At 38.5% G+C, this 23,033-nt stretch overlaps 2 protein-coding genes across 3 annotated transcripts; one reads left to right on the forward strand and one right to left on the reverse strand.

The window, feature by feature from the left end:
- Positions 1 to 114: 114 nt before the first annotated feature.
- Positions 115 to 11,654, reverse strand: scyl3 (SCY1-like, kinase-like 3). The gene is made up of 14 exons (XM_084723050.1): positions 11,347 to 11,654; positions 11,035 to 11,221; positions 9,512 to 9,697; positions 9,093 to 9,206; positions 8,902 to 8,958; positions 8,715 to 8,817; positions 8,466 to 8,577; positions 7,560 to 7,637; positions 6,915 to 7,054; positions 6,577 to 6,761; positions 5,969 to 6,140; positions 4,507 to 4,677; positions 3,627 to 4,411; positions 115 to 725 (listed from the first exon to the last, which is right to left on the reverse strand). Exons 2-14 carry the CDS (start codon positions 11,197 to 11,199, stop codon positions 663 to 665), a joined length of 2,331 nt encoding a protein of 776 aa, XP_084579176.1. The 5' UTR covers positions 11,200 to 11,221; positions 11,347 to 11,654; the 3' UTR covers positions 115 to 662.
- A 1,910-nt stretch (positions 11,655 to 13,564) lies between these two features.
- lpxn (leupaxin) lies at positions 13,565 to 22,264 on the forward strand. 2 transcript variants are annotated; one of them, XM_084723053.1, is made up of 10 exons: positions 13,611 to 13,633; positions 14,395 to 14,491; positions 14,672 to 14,757; positions 14,932 to 14,987; positions 15,895 to 15,991; positions 16,335 to 16,586; positions 16,740 to 16,913; positions 18,705 to 18,786; positions 18,906 to 19,054; positions 21,912 to 22,264. In XM_084723053.1, exons 3-10 carry the CDS (start codon positions 14,674 to 14,676, stop codon positions 22,176 to 22,178), a joined length of 1,161 nt encoding a protein of 386 aa, XP_084579179.1. In that variant the 5' UTR covers positions 13,611 to 13,633; positions 14,395 to 14,491; positions 14,672 to 14,673; the 3' UTR covers positions 22,179 to 22,264. The 2 variants fall into 2 exon arrangements, with proteins under 2 accessions (XP_084579178.1, XP_084579179.1); XM_084723052.1 differs by lacking the exon at positions 14,395 to 14,491 and having other exon boundaries at positions 13,565 to 13,633.
- Positions 22,265 to 23,033: the final 769 nt, after the last annotated feature.

Raw genomic sequence — 23,033 nt, forward strand, 5'->3', positions numbered from 1 at the left:
ACTGGATAAAGGCTTTTTCTGTCAGACTGTTACAGCTAAGTACTTGTGTTCATAAGCCCCAAGCAAGTGCAATTACCTTATAATGATAATGCTAAGAAACAGAACAGGGTCGTATTTGATACAGTAAAATCTTTACTTCACCAGCAACCAAAAAGCTACTAATAAATTATGTAATTTCTATTTCACATTCATACAAAGTGCAAGCCTTCTGTAAATCAAACATGACACAAGTTGTGTCTCACCAAAAAGTGTACCTTGATCTTCACGCCAGTAGTGAAATTGGCACATTTTTTAAAAAAAATTAAGAGAAGCAGATGAAAACAGGTTGATCTTCACCTCTAACTAAGATCGTCATTCATCTCGACTGGAGTGACTAGTGTCAATTGGCAAAAAATTAAGAATGGCTTCAAGTCCAGCACCATCTGATGAACTGCCAATCCTTCCAGTTCAAAAGCAACTAAATAATAATTGTCCAGGAACCAACAGAATGGGGTATTTTTAAAAAAAATCTCATCCCATCATTATTCTTACTGCATCATGCTGTTAAATGAGAACTGAAGTAACTTTCATCTACTGGCCATCTGAGACGGTGCATCTTGAGGATGTGACTTCTCCAGTGATCAGGTCTTTTGCTCTCGATGAAGCAGACAGATCAAATGTCATCACCAGGTATTCTCATCCTCCCAGTTCAGGTCATCTCCATCTCCCCAGCCATCTGTTTCAGTCTTTGAGAGGAAAAAAAAATGTAAACAAAGAACAGCTATCATTAAGAGATCTGTAAATAAGGAGAAAATCTCCATTAGATGTCTATACAACCATTAAAAGACAGAAAGGCGACTTTTTAAACATTACATATAACATTAACATATTATAGAGCTGCATTTGCATACTCTAAGTTATTTAATGTGGTGATGACTGAAGGAATTTAATAAAAGGTATTTCATGTATTTTTTTTTTAAATCACTGTATTAATATGCATGATTTCATAGAAAAACATGTTGTCTTTACTTAGAGACTATTTTTTACAGAAGAGGACAGAGGACTGATAGAGAGCTTTGTCACGAGGTGCAACAAAAATCATCTGAGGTTCAATATCAGCAAAACCAATCAGCTTGTGGTGGCCTACAGTGCTTCAAATATGGATGCAAGAAAGCTACAAATTCTAAAATGTGGATGCTTCACACAAATGTGCAACTCTGCAGCACAGAAGATCTTTACAACCACCACAGTTTCAAGGTGGGAATCCAAGACTAGTCTCACTACTTCAGTATCTGACCAAATGTGAAATGTGGTCACCATCTCCCCTTCTGTTCCTGAGTTATGGAGTTAAGTAATGGCCAGAAAAGTGTTTCTGCAGAACTTTTTGTCACAGTGAAGTTGACCTTTGACTTTTTGCATATGAAATGTCATCATCTCATCCTATTGGGCTCTACAGCGAACTTCTGTCTGTTCAATTCCAGAGAGGCCATGTATGAGATGAGGGTACATATAGAGCTGTGACTAACAATTATCAATTAATCTGCAGATTATTTTCTCGATTTATCAATTAGTTGTTTGGTCCATAAAATGTCAGAAAATTATTGATCAGTTTCCCAAAACCTGAGATGACGTCCTTAAATGTGCCTACAACCCAAAGATATTCGGTTAACTGTCATAGAGGAGAAAATAAAACAGAAAATATTCACATTTAAAAGGCTGAAATCAGAGCATTTTTTTTTTTTCTTAAAAAACTACTCAAACTGATTAATCAATAATCAAAATAATTGCCAATTAATTTAATAATTGATTAACCAATTAATTGTTACAGTGTATGTAGATCAGAGAGGAGGGATGGGTGTTAAGAGTCATGTTACCTGCTGATTGGTAGCCAGTCTGTAATATAAACTTGAATTTGAAGGATATCACTCGATCTACAAATAAAATGCTCCATCAGTGATGATCTTGTTTTGCTGCACTGCATGTTCTACAGATTTATCATGTGTTAGAGCCACCTCTATGTTGAGAGCAGCCACATCTCAGTGTGTACCTGGCTATTAGGCTACAGCCACAAGTCTTAATTTCTTTAGCCACAAAGGTTTATTACTGCCAAAATATTTGACATGAACATTAAATATGTGCTCTCACAGTCAATGGAATTTTTATGGCAAAATTTAGATTAATTCGATTTTAGACATGAAAACTATAGTGAAAGGTCATGTTGCTGGTATGGTTTTGATATGACTATTAATAGATCATTTGCTGAAAACTGCACACACCACTCTTTAAAAAAAAAAAAAAGGTGAGATGCAGAACCTCTACATGAAAGTGCTGCTCACATGACCTGTGTGGCTACTCTGATCTGTTAACATGGGCACCAAAATGGAAAGCATGAGTTTATGGGAACACTCAGTGTCTCTGTCGCTCTCAAACTTTCTCTCTATCCCCACCCTTCTCTCACATCTACCACCCACATAAGCTACAGCTTTATGTCTACAGTAAATGTCTGTAATGATATGAATTCAAAATACACTTGGATAAGGGAGGGATCATTTTGATTTAATGTCTCACTGGACAAAAATGTCTATTACAGGAGACACTCAGGCTGGTCAAAATGTGGGTAAATGTCTGTAATGATATGTATTCATATATCATGAAGAGGAAACTGTTGTGGGCGGGTTGGTCATTATATTACTATAATTTGATTGAATACATTTTAATAAAATATGAACAATAAACTTATAGCCAACTAGAGAGACCAGAGAGGCACATTATTTTAATATCTCTTGTTTTAATAAATACATTTCACCCAATTCTGAAAGTAAATGCTAGTATTCAGACATGAAAACCTTACTTTATTAAATAGATTAAAAACCGCTTTGACATTATGTAAATAGAAACTAGCAATAGAAAGCAGTTCAAAAGCATCTTCTTCCCTTCAAACACTACTGATCTCGAGTGTTTAAATAAAGTGTAGGCCACAGCCTTTTTACAATTTGGCTGCATTATGGAACAGCAGCAATGGTTATACTTGGGGTGATGCTGTGTTATTTATTTAGCAGGTGTTGAGGGCTAATGTGAAGGGGACTCCTCTGTAACTTTCTTTTACAAACTGTCAATGGGGAACATGACTTGGCCCGTTTTAATCCATGCATTTGTATGGATTTTGTCATAATTAGCATATGAATTCTTGAGTTATGGCAAATATTTTTGTGAGGTCACAGTGACCTCAGACCACCGAATTCTAATGAGTTCATTCTTTAGTCCATGGGGACGTTTGCGCCAAATTTCAAGGGCATTTTATGCCTTTGGCTTTGGCTGTTGCTGGTATGGAGGCATACATATATTTATTTTTTTCTAACATAAAAATAATTATTTCATAAATAATGAAATAAAAGTCAATTTTATCTATTTTTGACTTTATTTCATAATTTCAACTTTTTATCTCACAATAATGACTTACCATTGGGATGGTTTTTTTTATTTAACTAGCAGGAATGGGTTTCCACTGAAACCTGGCTCAGTGAAGTTCCCAGGAAATAAAATTTGACTCACCCAATACACCACCACACAGACACACACACACACACACACACACACACACACACACACACAGACACACACACACACACACACACACACACACTCACCTCAGTCAGGTTGGCAGCTGCAAACTTGGCAGTGAGAGTTAGAGTATCGATGGACGAGTCAACCTGCAGAGATTTAGTGTTTTCTGAAGAGGCGGCATACAGTCCAGCATCGCTCTCATCCAGCGGCAACAGAGCTGGAGAGGACAGTTTGATGTCCGGCACCATGTCCGCAAACAAATCCAGCTCTGGGTCCATCTCCACCTTTTTCTTCACCTTAATGGTGAACTCCTCCCCCAGACCTCCAACCCCACCGCTCTTTCGTGGCACTGTAGGTTTGGGTTTTAATGATTTCTCTGAGTTTGTCTCTTCTTGAGTCCAGCTGTCGTCCCATGAAGACATCGTCTTGCTCTGTGTGGATTGTCTCAGTGCTGACGTCAGTTTGAGGGGTTTGGACGAGCCCAGTCTCAGTGCTTCAGGAGCATGTTTTACAGGTGTAGCAGCGCCCCCTCTTGGTGCAGCGAGTATAACTGGGTCTGATAAAGGAGCTGTAGGGGACAGATCTGAGGTGGGTTCAGTGTCCTCGAAATCATCCCATGGCTCCTCCTCCAGGTTGGGGTGTGAGAGTGGCAGTCTGCTGCTGACTGGATCGTCTCTCTCTGAGGCCTGAATGTGGATCTGAACAGACTGTCCGTCTCTGTTTCCGTTGTCTTCAGGGTCGCTCCAGTCGGGCCAGTCCTCCACTGGACCTTCTAGTCTGTCAGGCTGCTCTGGGCTGTAGGACAGTGACTCCATCTCACTGTCCGGACGAAAACCGTTCAAAGGTAGAGACATCTGTCCTTTGACATCTGAAACACGTCAACAACAGGCAGACTGAGCTTCAGGCACAAGAATGTTAGACCGTGAACTAAGATTACCTTGGGGCTTGGGGGTGGAGTCATACCTGATTTTGATGCCAGAGGGAAACTTCTTGGAGTCTCCCTACTATTGGCTAAGCTGCCCATGTGACCAAGGACCAGGCCTTCAGTCCCTGACGGTCTGGGGAACAAATTCAAGACTTTTGAAGGCTGGGCCATCTGAGGGTGGGAGCCTCCAACTATATGAACAGGTGAAGCTAAAGAAGACAAACAGACATAAAGTACTTTTTAGATCCGGATTTTCTAGTTTAACTGATACTCTAACTACTAAGCCTTGAGGCCAACAATGAGACATTCTTTGACAAACAAAAGCATGTTGACAGCAGGATGATCTCAATCCTGTACTACTTCATGCCTTCAGCTTATCCCAAATACTGCTGCGATGGTTCCTCCTGGCATCAAATAATGTTACCCAAAAAAACAAGTCAGTACTGGTTAACTGAAAATTTTAAATTAAATTCAGGGTTCTACTTGTACCAAATGCAAAACTGAAAATAAATTGCCAATCTGTGGTTATAAAATAATGAAGACTTAAGTTAACCATCATGTTTTTAATCTAGGACTGAAACTTACATAAAAAGTCAGAAAATAGTGACAAATGGTTGCTGACACACACTCTTCATAAAGCACGTGTGGAGATGCGATGTTTCGAAACTGAACTGTAAATTAACTGACCCACAAACTCCAGTTAACTTTTCCAAAGAAAAATAAAACAGGATCACCAAATCAACATTCGATTCAAATTACTTGCAACACATACGATGTGGTCAGAAAACTGCTGCTCTCTGCCACCTAACCCACAATCAAACATTTCAGTGATCTACTTTAAGGCTGCCTATCAGAGACCAGGGGGAACATCAGAAACGTCACACACAATCATAAGGTAAATATCAGGTAGTTATATCAGGTAATAATCTTAATCATTTTAGGACCACACAATTAAAGGTACATAAACACTTACCATACTTCATATTAATATGTATTAACTCACAATATCATGATCTAACTTTTTATCAGGTTTTCTGATCTAAATCCAAAACTCTCAATACAGCTGCAACAGGTGAAATGTCTTGAGATTACACTGCAGCTCATTTTGCGGCTGATGGCTGCAGTGATCTCACTCAATACCAGAACAATTTAAAAAAAACTGTTGTCCCAATTAGTCACCTAGACACAAAAACAGTAAAAATCAGGGTCCAGGTTGACAAATACAGAAGTTACCCTTTAACAGTCAAGCTGACTCCAGTCTTAAATCACTGTATTAAATTCTAGGATTGTTTTGTTGTTTACTAAAGCCAACTGTTTTTGATGTCTTCTTTTGACTAGGCTTAAGAACAAATGAAAAGTTAGGATGAGGAAACCATGGCATAATTTGTGCAACGCACATCTAAGTAAAAAAACAAACAAAATCGTTAAGTAATGTTTATGCTGTAGATAACACTAATGATGCAGCATTCATTATTACTGTCACTGGTCAGCGTTTCTTACTTTCAGGGGTGACTTCTGTAGACTTGGTGAAGTTGGGTGTGGTGCGTTTAAAGACCTTGGTTCTCTCTCCACCAACCACCACTTGAGCTCCCAGCAAGGGCACCAACACTGCCAGACTCTGCAGTGTCATGGCAACCAGAGAATCATTGGTGTCTCTCATTCCTAACAAAACCTGCAGCAGAAAACAAACAAAACAAATATTACGTCACAGAGACATAATTACATAATGACACTTATGTCTACACTCAAAGGAAAGACAGAGTATTATTTCAAATGTAATTACCTGAAGAAAAGAAAAAAAAACTTAAATTCTGATTGTTCCAGACATCTCACATATCAATACATTTCTAGATGTTGAAGGAATAGTTCAACATTTTTGGAGTGAACCAATCTGGCCATTTCAATTTGCTTCCATCTTTTATGCTAAAATAATCTGATCTCTTCTCCAGCTCCATAAATAATGCTCAGACACAAGATTGATCTATCTTCTAATCCAACTCTCAGCCAAAAACATGACTGATCCCAAAAACGTAAATCTCCACTTAAATCTCCATGTTCACCACTGATACCAAAGTTAAAATTTCTGGTAATATGTGTCAACAGTGCACCTGAGGTAGGATCTGGTTTTTGAGTTCATCGTGGGAGAAGAACTCAGCGTAGATGTGGATGTGACCGAGCAACACAATGCGGACATGTTCCTCGTTGACCTTGAAAAGCTTGAAAAGCTGAGGAATCACATGTTTACGGTACAGGGACACAGACAGGAGGCATTCTTCACCGCTACCACTGGAGTCTGTACACAGATGAAATAAAGAAGAGGAGCATGAACAATAACCACTTACAGTTCCACATAAGAGGTGTGACTGACAGCTACAGTACACTTCTTTCTCTTTGATAGAGGATTAAAAGATCTGAGTTATTATTAGCAGCAAGAAATCCATCTTACCCTTCTTTGGCCTTAGAAGATGAGGCAGGAAGCTTTTGACAGCCATGGGTTCTGCAAAAACCAGAGAGTTGAGGAGTTTGGGGACGAGGCGTGCAGCTATCAGCTCTTCAGGGAGACTCTGGACCCGATCTAAAAGAAACCTACACAAAACAACAAATAAAAAGCATGTTAAAGGGATCCTCGGTAAAATGAAGAGTAGTGTGTAAATTATGCATTATATAGTTGAAGTAATATACAAGAAACACTATTTTAACTTCCAAATTGTAGCTATTACTAAATTGCAGTGGTATACCAGTATCACGAAAACGAATGTATGTGTGTGTGCGTGTGTGTGTATATATGTGTATTTGAACTTTATATCACATTTCATGTCTGTCAGAACATAAAATTTAGTGATTTTTGTGAAATAATGTTTGTTCAATCAAAGAAAAAAACAACACACCTTGGTATGAGATGGAGTCTGTTACCCTACTGTCTACCTACAGTATAATATATCGATACAAAAACAATACAATTTTGAAAGAATTATATACAACTAAATGTTTAAAAGGGTGGACTGCCATGGAAAACAATAAATATGGTACTCTGTTTTGCATGAACACAATGCTAATTACAACTCAAAAAAAAAGACACATCATTTCTCACTTAAAGAATTCATTCTTCTCTTCTTCCGTCTTCAAAGTCAGGCTCTTCAGAAAATTCATCACGTCCAAAAAGTCATTCCTGTTCATAGAACAATACATGAATGTGTTAGAAGTCTCTTCCACTATCATACACTCATTTTGTCACTGAGCTCATTAGGAGGAGATAACAGGTCAACAGTTTATGTCACACAGAGGTGGTATGTATCATCTGAAAACCAGAACTTTAAGATTAATTCAAAATGCAGCCCAGCTCTTTGTGTCAAGTTTTTCAAGTCACAAATCTGTTAGTTGTTTCAGCAGTTTTTTTGAATGAAACCACTGGGCAATTGATAAAAGCATCCCCAAAAAAAAACATTTTTTTCTGTGACTGGACGGCAAGCACTTTTGTTCTGTTTGTTCTGTTCTACACATCATCTGAATCCCCCAGGTCTCTAGTTTGTGCTTGTAATGTTTCATGAGGCTGTCATTATCATCGATGTCAATATAGTCACTTTATACAGTGAGGTCAAGTTTCAAAATGTCCTCACTACAATGAAATGGCTGAAATGTTGAAAGTCTACATTGGATTAGCATCAAGTGGGTGTGTCTGTAAAAGGGAAACTCCTGGGTGACCATAATATCAATTTTCATTAGATATCTCGAGGTGAGAGGTCAAGGGACTCCATTTTTTCGCTCGATATAGACACTTTCCTGACAAGCTAACATGACATTGTGCCGAAGGATTCCTCATGTCTTCTAGTTTCATTAATACCATTATCTTTACTCTGGCTTTAAAACTGAGCCGGCTACAGCCTCTGAAAAGAGTAATGTTGGTTGGTGAAGTCTGAGAAGGTCCCTGCAGGGTTGAAGAACCAAATCATTTTCAGTATGAACTGATAACAGCAAAAGTAAACATAACAACACTAACCTGAAAAAGTCATGAGTCAACAGGGAGCTGAGTGGAGGTCGAGACAAGGGGTCAGAGTTCAGCAGGCCTGCCTGCAGGGTCTTCTTCAGACTGTCAGACAGCTCCTCTGACACTGAAACGACAGAGAAAAGACAAGGATGAACAGGTGTGAGAAGCGGACCTGTATCTGCTGATTAAACTTAATAAGATGCAACATTATGGTTGAGACAAACACAGCTATAAACATAATGAGGACATCCCTCTGCTCACCATAGCCATTCAGGAGAGAGATGAGCGTCTCCACCATCATTCCAAAAGAGTAACAGTCGCGAGAGTGAGCATTTTTCTCTGGAAGCATTTTAAAGCCCTCAACCTGTCAAAAAACACGTTTCCTGAAAACTTGTGAACAAAAGAGCACATTCATCTATTTTTCAGTAATTACCTTAAATCTGCTTACCTGCTCCTCTGGAGGAACGCAGCTGGCCTCTCTCACAGTCTGAATGCTTGTGAGAAACTGAGAAGTTAAAGAAAATTGAAAAATCAAAACATAAACGGACATGCTTAGTGAGTTTTCAAATGTCTAACCTAGCTAGGGGATTTTCATTTTTGAAGGAAAAAAAAACATTCTACCTATTTTAAGTCTCTTACCTCTGGAGTTGCTTCAGAGAACTTGCAAACAGTCTCCATCCCTCCCAGTTTCCAATGACCATCTTCACTGACAAATACAGATGAAATGCAGACGTTGTTGTGGCTTGATTTGCCCTAGTGGTTAAGGAAAACACATTAGAAACTGAGCCATGAATGTTTAACACCAAAAGACCTATGACTACTGAAAAACATGAAACAGCTCCTCAGCATTTAGTTTCTATAACAATGCCTTCAGGATTCCAGTTTTTATTTCTCTCTGGGAATAAGACTCAACAATTAACTCTTGTATCTTTCTCCAGAATCATTTACTCCACCTTTAATGAATGAGAGAAAGAAAAACAAGTTGTTGTAGAAGGCATAATCATAAAAAGTAACTACTGAAATGCCGTTTCAATCCATCCGTGCTTCTTTTTGCTCACCCTTTCGTGCAGAAAGACGAGTGCCTGCAGGAGGTCGTAGATGCCTGCACAGATCTCCTCTGGGGAGAGGCTGTCCAGCAGCAGCTCCAGGGGCTGCACGCGCTCCGTCACCAGGTGGATGCCACCATCCTGCACCGAGCAGGACAGGAAGCGCAGCAGACATGGATGCCTCAAGGTCTTTAGGTGCTGCAGGAAATTAAAGCATTTCTTGATTTCCTAAAAAAAGTTAAGGTCATGCAGCTGATGGAAAATCCATGAATAGGAACCGATTATGCAGCCTGAGAGCCAAAACAACTAATTAGCAACTTAAATCAAATACAGACTGCTGCTAATAGAAAGAATAAAGATATCTGTTGGTGGCACTGGTTTTACATAAGTCTTGAGGACTTTTCCTATGTGAGAAAATATTCATTAACTTCATGATGATAACTAATGATATTGATGGTGGCTCTCCTGAGTGAGCAGAATGACAACACAGCAGTCCAATCATCTACAAGTATGTCACAAGTGCATTACATAAAAAGTGTGACACAAATCAATTCATTTCCCTTCATTCCCTGAATCAACATGTTAGCGTTATTCATTCTCAGCAAGTAAACACTTTATTGCCCAGATCCACTTTGTCTGAAACAACCCAACAACATCCAATCAAGTTACATGAGAAAACTATTAAGTCCAGCATTACATATTAATGAGCCCCAGTTGGAAAAAACATTTCCAAAGATACATTTTTTTGCACTCAAAAGCTATGCAGTGGTCAACAAAAACACACTGCAGTATGCAAAACATGCACACTGAAAATTACAGATGGAGACACTACAACTTCAAACTTCATCCGACATTTGAAGAAACACAAACAATGATAAGTTGAGGTTCTGTGGTTAAAATGGCATTACATTTGGTGAGCACTGATAATGGTATTGGCAAGCACTCAAGCGTCTGCAACAATCTGATACCACATCATTTATTATATCTGTAACAGGACCCTGCCTCTTCCCAGCAGCATCCTGTATGCCATATTTTTCCAGAATGATGAAGTCCTGTCTTATGGTATTCATTCTCTGTATGTGTTTGTTCATGCTTTGCAAAGGGTTTAACCAGAGCCAGGTCATACAACAAGGACATAAATCATATCACATCATACATAGTTAGTAGTACACAGCTGTTAAACAAAGAAATAATAATATATACATGTTTTCACCCACTGATATGAGACTGATACTTGGATGAGCTGATGCACAAACTTCAGGTATTGGAATCGATATGAAGAAGGATAAAATGGTATCAAAACATCTCTTCATTCAGTGAAGAGTGCATTTTGACTTGTTTTACTGCTCGAAATTCAGCTGTGGACTTGTGACTTGCTGTCTTGACTTGTGACTTGAGTGTAAAGACTTAAAACTTGCTATACAATGACTTAGCCCTACCTCTGCTAAACAAGTACACTATACACTACTACTACTGCTACTAAAACTTAAGCTGCCGTGGACAGCCAGTATAACAGGGTGTCAGGACGAACCTACCTTTGCAGCTTTGTTGACTTTGTCTTCATTGCCCCGCTTGTGAACAAACACGGAAGCGGGCTTTCTATCCTGGAGCATGGCCGAGTACATGGTGAGTCCGGAGGGCAGGGTCAGGAGCGGTTCCTCCAGGGTACAGCTCCGCACCGCGCTGCTCTCCGCACCCATGGCCGCCTCGCTGTTCCCGCACCTGGAGGGCAATGTGGGGGACAGAGGGACATAACACATGCAAGGTGAACGCATGACATAGCGATTTAAAGCTGTCAGTCGTTACACATGCATACATAAACGCCTGTTTGAGTGACGCTGACCTACCTGTTAGCCTGTACTGGATGTACCGCTGCTATGTGAGAAGTTAGCTAGTGTTGTTAGTTGCCTAGCTGGCTAACCTCGGCGCTACGTTAGCCAGCTTGTCATTGCTACGCTTGTCGGCAGCACACCCGCCTCCAAACAATCATGCTAACCGCAGTGTGGCGCAAAATTGAGCAAGTGATTTTAGAAAGTTGTCACACTGTTAGTTACAAAAACATAATATAGATTCCTGGACACTTCTTGTTAAATCAACGATGCTACAGTGAAGCGAAGCGAAGCTGCTGTAAACACGGAGTCTTCCGGTAAGAGATGACTCCACACAGTAGGGGACGGTTTATTTTACACGTTAAAAAACGACTCACTGAGGCTTATTATCTGAAAATTTTACAATATGGTTGCCTTTATGCACAATATTTACACAACTTAATTGTAAAATATTACGATGCTCTGCTTATATATGACTTTTAAAATCACAGAAACCACTAACCCCCCCCTTATCTGAAAGCCAATGGTTGCAACCAAAGTGGTGTGAGATAACGCAGGTGACTACCATATGGTGACTAAAATGAAACTAGAAACTGTTAGAATCTGTGTAAAAAATGTAAATGTCTGTGTTTCCTTGGTCTCGAGAAACAAGAGTCAGTGGTCCAGTGTGTGTATTTGTTTCAGCCACAAGTGTTACAAACTTATGAAGCTGTTTAAAAACCTGGAATAAAAGACAAACATGGCAGGTGTCATGAACTTCACGTGGCGGTTAAAGGGACACTTCGTATGCTTTCTGGCTTGCAGTGCATACCGCTGTGGCCTGTAATCATATGAGACCAACAACAATGCAATATTACAAGCAGGTGGGCATCATGTGAAGCATTGTCCTGACAGTTTCTGACTTCATCAAATAGTGACAACTCAATTTTTCTCAAGATGTATTTTGAGTAATTATTATCATTATTATTTGATTCAGATTGACACCTCAGAAATACACAGTGCTCACAGAGCTCACATTAAATTAAAAATTGTGCCATTTTCTGTATATGCCTTTGAAAAGGCAAACTCTTCTCTGCCATGTCTTTGGTTGTTTCTTTCTTTCTTTAGAAAAATAGTCAGTAGCAACTTAGAATAAAATATGCTTATTCTAAATAAACTAAAAATTACAACAAGTATTATTTTCTTTGGTATTTTTGTCATAAACATATGCAATGATAATTGCTGGGTAACGTGTGTTGTTGTTTAGTGTCAAGTTTAGGTGTAAAAACTGTCAAGACTAACCAACTGACCACATGAACGAGCTCTCTTCAATGCAGCAGTTTGGATGCCATCAACATCAACGCTGTCATCAGGCGTGTGTGGGCTTCATAACTAGTAACTAGTGTTCATTGGGGCCCATCATAACTACCGTCCACCTCTTGAAATGGAGTTGTGTTACTTTTCATACCAACAGTTTCTTCTTTCCTTCTTTGTTCTATAATTTTAGTGATACACATTCAGTTTGGGGCTCAGTATTTTACCCAAGGATACTTTCACATGCAGAGTGGAAGAGGTGCAAACCACCTACTCTCTGATTAGTGGACAACACAGACTTTCAATCATATTAAAATCTATCTGGAAATATTAAATCTCAACAATTTGCTACTTTAATTTCATGTTGTTTTGTTTGTGTCTTATGTGAAGTTAACATGAAAAATGTTAGTAATAAATATTGTTTACTTAATCATCTGTATCAGGTGTGTGAAACAGCTCTTAAGTCTATTTCTAGTCTACTTTTTGTCTATTTTTATTCTACTTTTATTCTTCTAAAACGGTTTCTGTTTTTCACTTCATTTAGTTTTTAAATGCAAGTAATCTGAGTTGCCACTGTGACTGAGGATATTCAAATAAACATCTTATTTTACAAACCCTTAGAGTAAAAGTGGAGATTGTGTTTCCAACACTGTGAGTGTATTAACATAATGCCATATGTACATATACATATGTCATGTACATAAAATCATTTAATGATATGGTTTAATCAGATTTAAACACACTTAACAACTGAGAACAGAAGTCAGTAGTTATCTCACCCACACACCGTTCAGAAATTGTTCTTGGTTTCCTCTTATAGAAGACAGCAACACCTCAGACTAACTATGGATAGGTCTTGATTCAGTAACAAATGAAAGCAAACCTTTGTCAGAGGAAGTGACGGTTTTGACTAGATGAGAAATTGGGCTTGTTACCGTAGTAACTAACCAGCTGCAAAAAACATGCACTCAGAGTGAAGTACTGAGAGCAGGAGACAACATGGAAGAGCTCGGTAAGACAACTGTCTGTCATCTTTTATACTACTGATCATGCTCAAAATGACTAGCGGATAGATTATTAATTATTGTAATGCTAAAACATTCAGTACAAGATGATATGATTTACAATTTATGTAAATAAGTGAAAAGAAGTATTGATCATAGAATAAGACTACAGTGTTTTACAGTACGTATGCTGTGACTCACACCAAGTACAATAAACATGTACATTATATACTGTACTTTTAAGTTACTTTTAATAAAGTTCAGCATGCAATTATCTGAATAATACTTGTTGTTAATGTGTCTTAGTTTTGTTTCACACAATGTTTGTAAAATATACTACCATTTGAGCCACGACTGTCTCAAAAGTGATATATTATCTCAGAGTTTCAGGGGAAAACTTAATTTTGAATGAATAAAGTAAAAGAAAAGATTGGACTTAACTGATCATCACAACGTAACCTATGTCTTGGAAAAATACAGCAATTTTATTTATTTCACTGTTCTGCAACTTAATGAGAGGATGTGCATATATCTTGTGAAGAAAAATGAAGACATCAGAAGACATCTGATCATTTGTCATAGACAATTGTGCTAAAGGCTGAACATTTATTATTTTTTTCCACCAGCCACACTGTGTACTTCCCCACAGCAGACTTTCATACAGTAATCTTCCTATTTTCTTAGATAAAACATGCAGTGGTGTTACAGATGTGTGAAGAATTGAATTCTGTGTAAAAATTTGTCACCAGTCTTGCAACATCATAACAAGTTTCAGTTCTGCAACATGTCACTTCCTGAGGAAGCTGACTTGCATGAAGCAACCCCAATCTGATCTGCCAGCACCTTGATCTGTACATCTGTACGAGGTGCGCTCTCGCTCACTTAACAGGAAACATTTTGCAAGTACAAAATGACACACACAATCTGGTTTAACACCAAACACCCAGAAAGGACAATCAATGTGTTTCAGTGGTATGTACTCTGTGTATGCCTGTATATGATCTTTTGTGGGGTAAGAAGATTTATGAGCCTGTATCCTGCCACAGATATGCTCCTGGAGGAGCTGGCCCTGAACTCAGCAGGTTCAGAGAGTGTCAGTGAGAACAGAAGCAGTGATGCAGCTGATGAAGAGGTGAAGCACCTTTCAAACTTTCTTTATCACCAACTACTTCAGTTGCAGTCAAACCTAAAATTTATTCTGAACCAGCTTGTAAATATCTGCATTTAGATCATATGATCAGATTAACTTGTTGTCTTGTTACTTCAATCAGAGAAACTCCAATATATTCTGGTTGTGTGTCCACAGGTTTATGCTGGACTTACCTCTAAAGGGAAAGTCTCGGTCAACTCAAATGTCTACAGGTGAAGTAAAAGGCTCCTGTTTATCCCTGATTCGTATTATCATTGTGTCACCTATGTGGAGAAAACAGGAAGTTACTTGGAATTCATTGCATATGTCATAATTATAAAGTCATCCACTTTTAAAGCATCTTGTACACAGTGAACATACCCATGTAGGAAATGTTTTGGGGTCCCTTTGTGTAATGTTTCCTAAAAGTTCTCTAAAAGTGAAGAATGTCCTGAACCTTTACAGAAAACCGGGGGAAGTTCCTTAAACATCCTCCTTTGGTTATGAAAGTGCTGCAGTTCAAAGTTCAAAATATTATTTTATGTGGGCGTTCCATTTCGGTTAATTTATAGCCAGATCACAACATTATAAAGAGGACACTGAGGACATAAACAAAATGTTCCCATGAAGTCCCCTGTTGGTCATATGAGAACGTTTCATTGAGGACTTAAACAGATCGTTCGCATTTGAAGCTAAGTTGGTCAAACAATCATGTTCCCAATATGACATTAGTAGGATGTTCCATTTTGGTTATTTTATGGTCATATAGCAACATTATGAAGGGGACATTTGGTCCCCTGTTAGTCACATGGGGACATCATGACATCATGACATCACAAAGGGGACTGTAAAGAAATTGACAGAAATTGTATGTTTCCAGAACGTCCTAAATGTAGTCCAAAAGTCTGCCAAATAATGTCCCCCTACATTTTAAAGAACTGCATATCGTGAGTGCCCTGAAACCTTCTGTTACTATGTGATGTCCTTTACACCAGCGGGGACATTCTCCAAATGTTCTGGGCAGGCGTAGTATTTCTAGCTTTCAGTTTGTAACTCAATACGAATTTGTACAGTAATCATTGTTCTTGGAGATTAATTTGAGATATCATGCTTTCTAATTTGCTCCTTTGTGGCTTTTAGTGACCTGCCAGCTCCTGTGGCAGCTTCCACGAAGTCCAACTCACCCACTCAAGAGCTGGACTCTATCTTAGAGGATCTAATGAATCTGGGAGATGGGGTTAGTACAGTGTCTGCATGCATTTATTACAATGATTTAAAATTTATGATATATATCTCAATCATATTAAAGAACAGTCCACAAATACTTTTTCATTAATATAAACTGGTGAATATGGTAAGAGAGAACACTGGATGTGCAGTGAAGAAACTTTCCAAACATGAATGAAATTACCCAGGTTTGACAACAGAGGGCAGCATTGTACTAATGTCAACACTGCACAGCCTCAAGCACCAGAGCTTCAGTACAGGAGCAGTGCTAAACACTGACATTTAAAAGATACATTAATCGAATATGAAACTAAAAACAAAAGATATTTGTGCTTATTTGTATCATCATTTAGGATTCAGCACGTTCGGCGACGCCACCACCGCTTACACAGAAACAGTCTGTGAAAAAGAGAGCAGAAGCTGAGCAACAGGAGAGCAAGAGCAGCGGCACATCAGGTCCAGAGGCAAAGGCCTCGACCACGAGCAAGAAAACAGATACTATAGATGACCTGCTGGGAGGCCTGAGCTCTGACTTGGAGAAGATTGGAGTACGCACCACAGCCAAGGGCCACTGTGCTTCCTGCAACAAATGCATTGTGGGAAAGGTACAATAAGTCAAAAAAACAAATGGGCGCACATCAAAATCGATGTGTAGTAGATTTAGGACAAAAAAGTTGTGAAAAACATGAAATGGATAAAAAAACATCCTCTTGTTGTCAGTGTAGTTATTTTTTTTTTCTATTTGTTTTCTATTTTAGATGATCACAGCACTGGGGGAAGTGTGGCACCCTGAACACTTTGTATGTGCGGCGTGTAAAATGGAGCTGAGCACCACGGGTTTCTTTGAGAGAGACGGACGACCGTACTGTGACAAAGACTACCATCAGCTCTTCTCTCCTCGCTGTGCCTACTGCAAGGGGCCAATTATGCAGGTGAGAAAAACTTTTTTTTTACTGTTTGTTGATGATGTAAAAACAGATAATAATATCTCACTATTCAAAAATTATATCAGATACTTAAAGATGCAAAACCTTCTGTCTTTTCTCTGCTGCCTTGTGTCACGTCATTAAACCTGCAATATATAAGTTCTGCTCAGAGGGGCGTCTCTCACATTAAAACAATAGCAAAAGTTGCGGTTTGATGACTGTGTGAAGTAGTGTGGAGTCATGGGAGTTGTTGCTGCAGAAATTCTGGCTATGTTTCAAGTTTCCTGTGCTTTCCCAGAAACAACAGCAACTAGCAGCTAGCAGAAAACCTATATAAATTATGGATTTCTCTGGGTTTAACAATTGTTGGAAACATTTGGGATAGTGTAAGTACACAACTCAACAAAATATATAATATAAGACTTTTTAATGCGGAAATGTTACATATTATAGCTTTAAGGCCCTGCCATGACATGGTGCACCAAACATGCATGCACATTTGTTGGGATTTAAGCACAATAACACGCTGTCAGCCGTTATAAGTAAAACCCTGTTCTACTTGGCTAATTATGTCTGACTCAGTTGAAAGACACCAAGACACTAATCCCTTGTTGAGACCACAAACGTCACATCAGCACCATGCTCATGTGATGATGTTGATTATGCTTCACTGAAGCATCTGTCTATAAAGGACCAGTTATGTCCACATATTTCAAAGCCTCCAGCAGCAAATGAGCAGCCAAACTTTCTGTGCAGTGCAGGTTTTCTTTGATTTCTGTAAATATTCCTTATATATTTTCCATCAACATGATGCATAAGCACTGCATTGTGTATAAGTGTGTGCGTGTGTGTGTGCAGTGAATGTAGTTGAGTGAGCGAGAGAAAAGCGCTCAGAGCAGAGGGATTAAAGTGTAGCAGTGAAGTTGTCTAGTGGCAGTAAATGTATAGTTTGCCCATGAATAAACACTGCAGAAGAAATTCAGAAAGTTCAGTTTCTTGCTTCCCAGCTGTTGGGTGAAGTGAACGGAGAGTCTGGGAGTAAAGAGGGGCAGAGTGAACAGTCTGCTCCGCCTAGGTCACAAAATGTGGATACAATTATGTATTCAGTGCCTTTTTACTGAGCAACAACCTCACTTTTACACACATTGTTGGAAAAATAGACTTGAAATCGAAATAAACATTTTAGGTCACATTCACACCTGTGAGATGCAGCTGAGATGCGAGACTCATGGAGTTGATGCAGACAGTGTTTCTGTTGCTTGAGATGTTCAAGTGACGCCAAGTGATTAACAATGAAAAGGGTGGGCGCTCACAGACACAATTTTTTAAAGGTAACTTTCAATTAAATATTATTAATAACATGCAAAGGTCAGAATGAGTTATTTTAACCAAAGACATAATAAAATAGTATTGCCTACAGCAGCGTCAAAGCACGCAGTTGCTTTTGTTTCTTGAGTTCCACTCTAATTTGTTCTGTCATATATCACCTCTATTTATTTACACAATAATCTTTTGAGGACTGGATGATGACATACAGTAGCATCTAGTTAATTTTTCTAGACGTAGCCCACATGTCAACTTAAGAAATAAAGCACAAAACCATATTGGAATTCTTCAGTCTGGGCTTAGGCTGCTGACCAAAGTCATTTATCAGAAACTAATGCATCTTCTATGTGGTTCACAATCCTCATTTCTGTGCTTCCTGACATCCGAACATGTGAGATGAGACAGACCTTACTAATCCATAAGGGAAGTAAAAGCATGATGTAATATTTCTCTGTCTGGCTGGTTTACCAGAACATCCTGACAGCTCTGGACCAGACCTGGCACCCTGAGCACTTCTTCTGTACACACTGTGGAGGCCTGTTTGGACCTGAAGGTGAGCGACTTGTACACTCATTTCTCTTCACTGGAAACCACAACTTCAGCAAACAGTTGGACAAAAATTATGACCATTATCAGCCAGAATTAATCTTATATGTCTCATTCCTGTCCCAGGTTTCCTAGAAAAGGATGGGAAGCCGTATTGTTGCAAGGACTTCTACCACCTCTTTGCTCCCAAGTGCTCGGGCTGTGGGGAGTCAGTGAGGGAGAACTACCTGACTGCAGCCAATGGCACCTGGCATCCAGAGTGCTTCGTCTGCTCAGTGAGCCTCTTACCTCAGACCACACACACGGCTCTGGCTCACGCACAAGCTGGGAATAAATGAGAAAGATACCCACACATTTGCTTTATTTGCAACATTTTGACCACAAGGCTGATGAAAACCTTATGCCTGATGAATACGTTGCGGTTGAAATGATGCAAATAAATCAAGGAAACCATATTCCTCAGTGTGGGTATCTTTTACATTCTCCTCAAACCTACTTCTGTATGCAGCATCTGGTCAAAAACGGTTCAGTGTGCAGCTCCGCTTCAGAAATGAGCAGTTAAACGTAAAATGCTCTCAGTAGAGACGTTCTGAACTTCTGACATAAAGTAGCAGCTTCAACCTTTCATATTTTATGCCCCATAAAGAAAATTATTCATGACTGAAAAAACAATGTTCCTAAAATTCATAAAACATACCACTCAAAATTACATAAATACAATTAAGATCACAACCAGCAGCTCGCATTGTTTGACACTGAGCAGTCATTATCAGCAAGGTCAGATTTTTATGTGGCCTTTGGCAAGCTAAATCTAACAGGATGAGGTGGGCACTCAGAAGTGTCTGAGCCTTTTCAGTCAACTTCCTGCTAAAAATAAAAAATTAGGTAGTTTATAAAATGTAGCACCTGTGATATTTCTGGCCATGCTTACTATGCCGTGCTGCAGCTTGGTCGTATAAACAGCAGAGATTTCCATGCAGTGAAATGTTACCACAAATCTACCAAACCCCAAAAAGTTGAGATTCCTGTGAAAGCACAGCCATTGCTAGGCTTTTTTCGCAGACCGTGGTGGTACTGTCATCAGAAGATAATTTGTCACCTTGGAATTATTAAGTTCTATCTGACCTTTTTGTCAAAATGTAGTCTTACTCTTTAACATGGTGTGAGGTGTTTTTTTTTTTTGTTTTTGCATTTGGATGTTTCATTTAGAAAACAAACACAAACCTTCACAAGAATGTCAGTTTATAACTCAACTGTTAACTCAACAGTTGAAAGAGTTTGAAATCATCCATAGTTTTAAGATGTAGATGTCACCAACACTGAGCAGAAAGATCTTTCTCACAGAGACATTTTGACTTGTTAGACACAGGTGTTACTAATGTCATTAATGGATTTTTCCATTCAGGTGTTTCTGTGCCAAAGTGTTCATGTGTGCATGCTGGCTCACTGTCACGGCTTACTGCCACATTTAAATGGAACAGAGCCATCGCTAACGTTAAAAGTTACACCTGTGCTTTTTCTGCTATGACAAGTTAAAATGTCTGCCAAGAGAAATATATGTAATCACCCACAGGGCCACAGGCAGCATCCCTCCTGTACAGACCCATTTAGTTCATATTCTAAGTGAGAGCCGACAAGTCGTACATTCTGTGATTACAATGAATGACACAGAGGCTGCAATCAATTCATGCAATCAGTTTTTCGCCATGTTAGTGGCATGGCTCTAGCAATGTAATGTCAGTCTGCCAGTAGGTTGATCCATGAGAGGAGGAAGAACTTCTAAAAATTTGGGATTTTGAGAATAAAGTTGTGAGAATAAAGCTGAACTGTAGAGAATATAGTTGAACTTTCAGTATTAGTGCAGAGAACCTAAAAAAACCCAGCACACTACCTTCTTTACTTGCAATCAGAGATATTTAATAATGATTCGATACTCAGACCTTCATCAGGTCATTTTACAAGATAAAAGGAGAGATTAAAATAAATAGGTTGTTTAACCCATGTAGACCAATCAGGTCACACAACAGACTGACATCACTCACTGAATAAAACCTGTATGGACTGAAAATTGGAATCCAACTTTATTCATGACATTTCAGCTTTGGCTTTATTCTCAAAATGCACAAAAGTTCCTCCTCTGATTTTTCTTATGTATTGCCCTGACACTGAAATTCCAACACTTCGACTTTATTCTTGAAACCTCGTCTCATTTCCCCCCTTATGTCTGGCTCTAATACTCTTTGGTACAGCATGACAGTAGAATTTTAGCCTTGTTAATGGAATATTAACAGAAACACAGCTGTAACAGTTTTATCTTTCTCATCATAACATATTAATGGTCCATGTCAGTGATTTTGCAGATTTTAGCTATACCTTCCATCACAGCTGAGCATTTTGCAGAGAATACCGCAGGATTATAGATAACTTCCAAGTAGCCACTGGTGGTTTTCATTTGTTTCTGCAGGTTATTAAATTACAGAGTTGTGAAATTTATGATGGAGTTAAGCCATCACAGTAAACATTAAGTTCACATTTTGTTAAATTATCATTGCATGGTTATACAATTCAGACCACGGTCTAATTTATATGAAATTACATTCAAAGTTTCCCTTATTAGTCAACCAAAGAAACTCTGGCATCCAGGATTTTAAAGTCAGCTGCCAAACAGCAGCCACTAAATGCATGTAGCTATAAAATTCACATTATCCTTTTCATGGTGTCCAGATTCCCCTTTTGCTCACCTTAGAGCCAATTTAGCAGCTAGATAGTTTGAGATTGTTTTTTCAGTCAGCCTTCAAATATTTAATACCAGCATGTCCTTGAACACAAAGGGTAAAGTTTAGAATATATTTCCATATTTTGACCATTTAATTTAGAAAAAACAATGTTTATTGATGACATATTCCAAAATGTTTATTTTCCATGCAGTACTAAAGCTATGATGTATGTGTATGTGTAGCTAATTATGAAATATGACTGGTATGGTCCTTAAAAAGCTAATATTCTTTTCAGATTTGACATTATTATCTTTCTTCCACCATATAACCAAATCTCTAACCTATTTTTCTGTCTCTCTTTATTTTCTCTAACATCTTTTGCCTCATCATGTTTCTCTTTTGTTCTTACATCCAGGACTGTCTGAAGCCCTTCACTGACGGCTGTTTCATGGAGTTGGACGGTCGACCTCTCTGCTCACTGCACTTCCACTCCCGGCAGGGCACTCTGTGCGGTGGCTGTGGTGAGCCCATCACGGGCCGCTGCATTTCTGCTCTCGATCGCAAGTTTCACCCCGAGCACTTTGTGTGCGCCTTCTGTCTGCGGCAGCTCAGCCAAGGCATCTTCAAGGAGCAGAAAGGGAAACCATACTGCTCGGCTTGCTTTAACAAACTCTTTGTGTGAGACATACAGTAGAAATAATGCAACAGAAACCACCGTTTCTGTTTCACTATCTTTGATTTGAATTTCCCCCTAGTATGAATGATTTATTTAAACTACAACTGTAAGAATAAAAAAAGATTTCAAGGCAACTTACTTCAATAGATTTTTGACTTTTGAGCAAAACTCAGAAAAGTTTTGAAAAAGTTTTACCAGCTAATGTTTAGTTGGGGTACTTTTATTCTTGACTTGAATCTGTGAGTTTTAGAAATTTGTGAAAATATGTATTTGAATTCATTGAAGTGAAAGTGAATAATGGTTAATGATATTTTTTTTTCAGTTGCAACAATTTAATTTTCAAGCAGGTTCAGTGATCACTGTGAACAATTTTTGAAATACAGATTTTTGTTTTTTAGGGTTTCTAAACCCTAAAAGATTTAAGTGTGTCTAAAGAAAAAGGTAAATTATCACAACAAAAGATTTTATTAAGTTTATTTTAAAAACTTAAGAGTTGGAGTTTGAATCAAAACTCTACTCAAAACTTCTACTCAAAATTCTAGAAAAGGTTTAATGAAATATGAAATAATTCTCAGCTTTTTCTTTACAGTGTATTTTATTCTTGTATTCGGGTACCTTACATTACAAGACTGTATTTGCATTGGTACAGATGAGCAATAAAAGTTCGACTTTTTCAGTACCTCATGGTCAACCTGGCATTTTAAGTGATTTTGGAATTTAAAGAGTGTGTAATATGAAATGTGACACAAATTATTAATAGATTATGTAAAAATATCAAGGGAAAAATGCTAACATCATAACATAATTAACGACAAGGTTGTAAAACACAAATAAAACACCTATTTCCCGTGATAAAAACAT

The sequence above is a fragment of the Lutjanus erythropterus genome, chromosome 7 (genome assembly GCF_056507025.1).
Source record: "Lutjanus erythropterus isolate fLutEry1 chromosome 7, fLutEry1.hap2, whole genome shotgun sequence".
In the NCBI taxonomy this organism is placed as follows: domain Eukaryota; kingdom Metazoa; phylum Chordata; class Actinopteri; order Lutjaniformes; family Lutjanidae; genus Lutjanus; species Lutjanus erythropterus.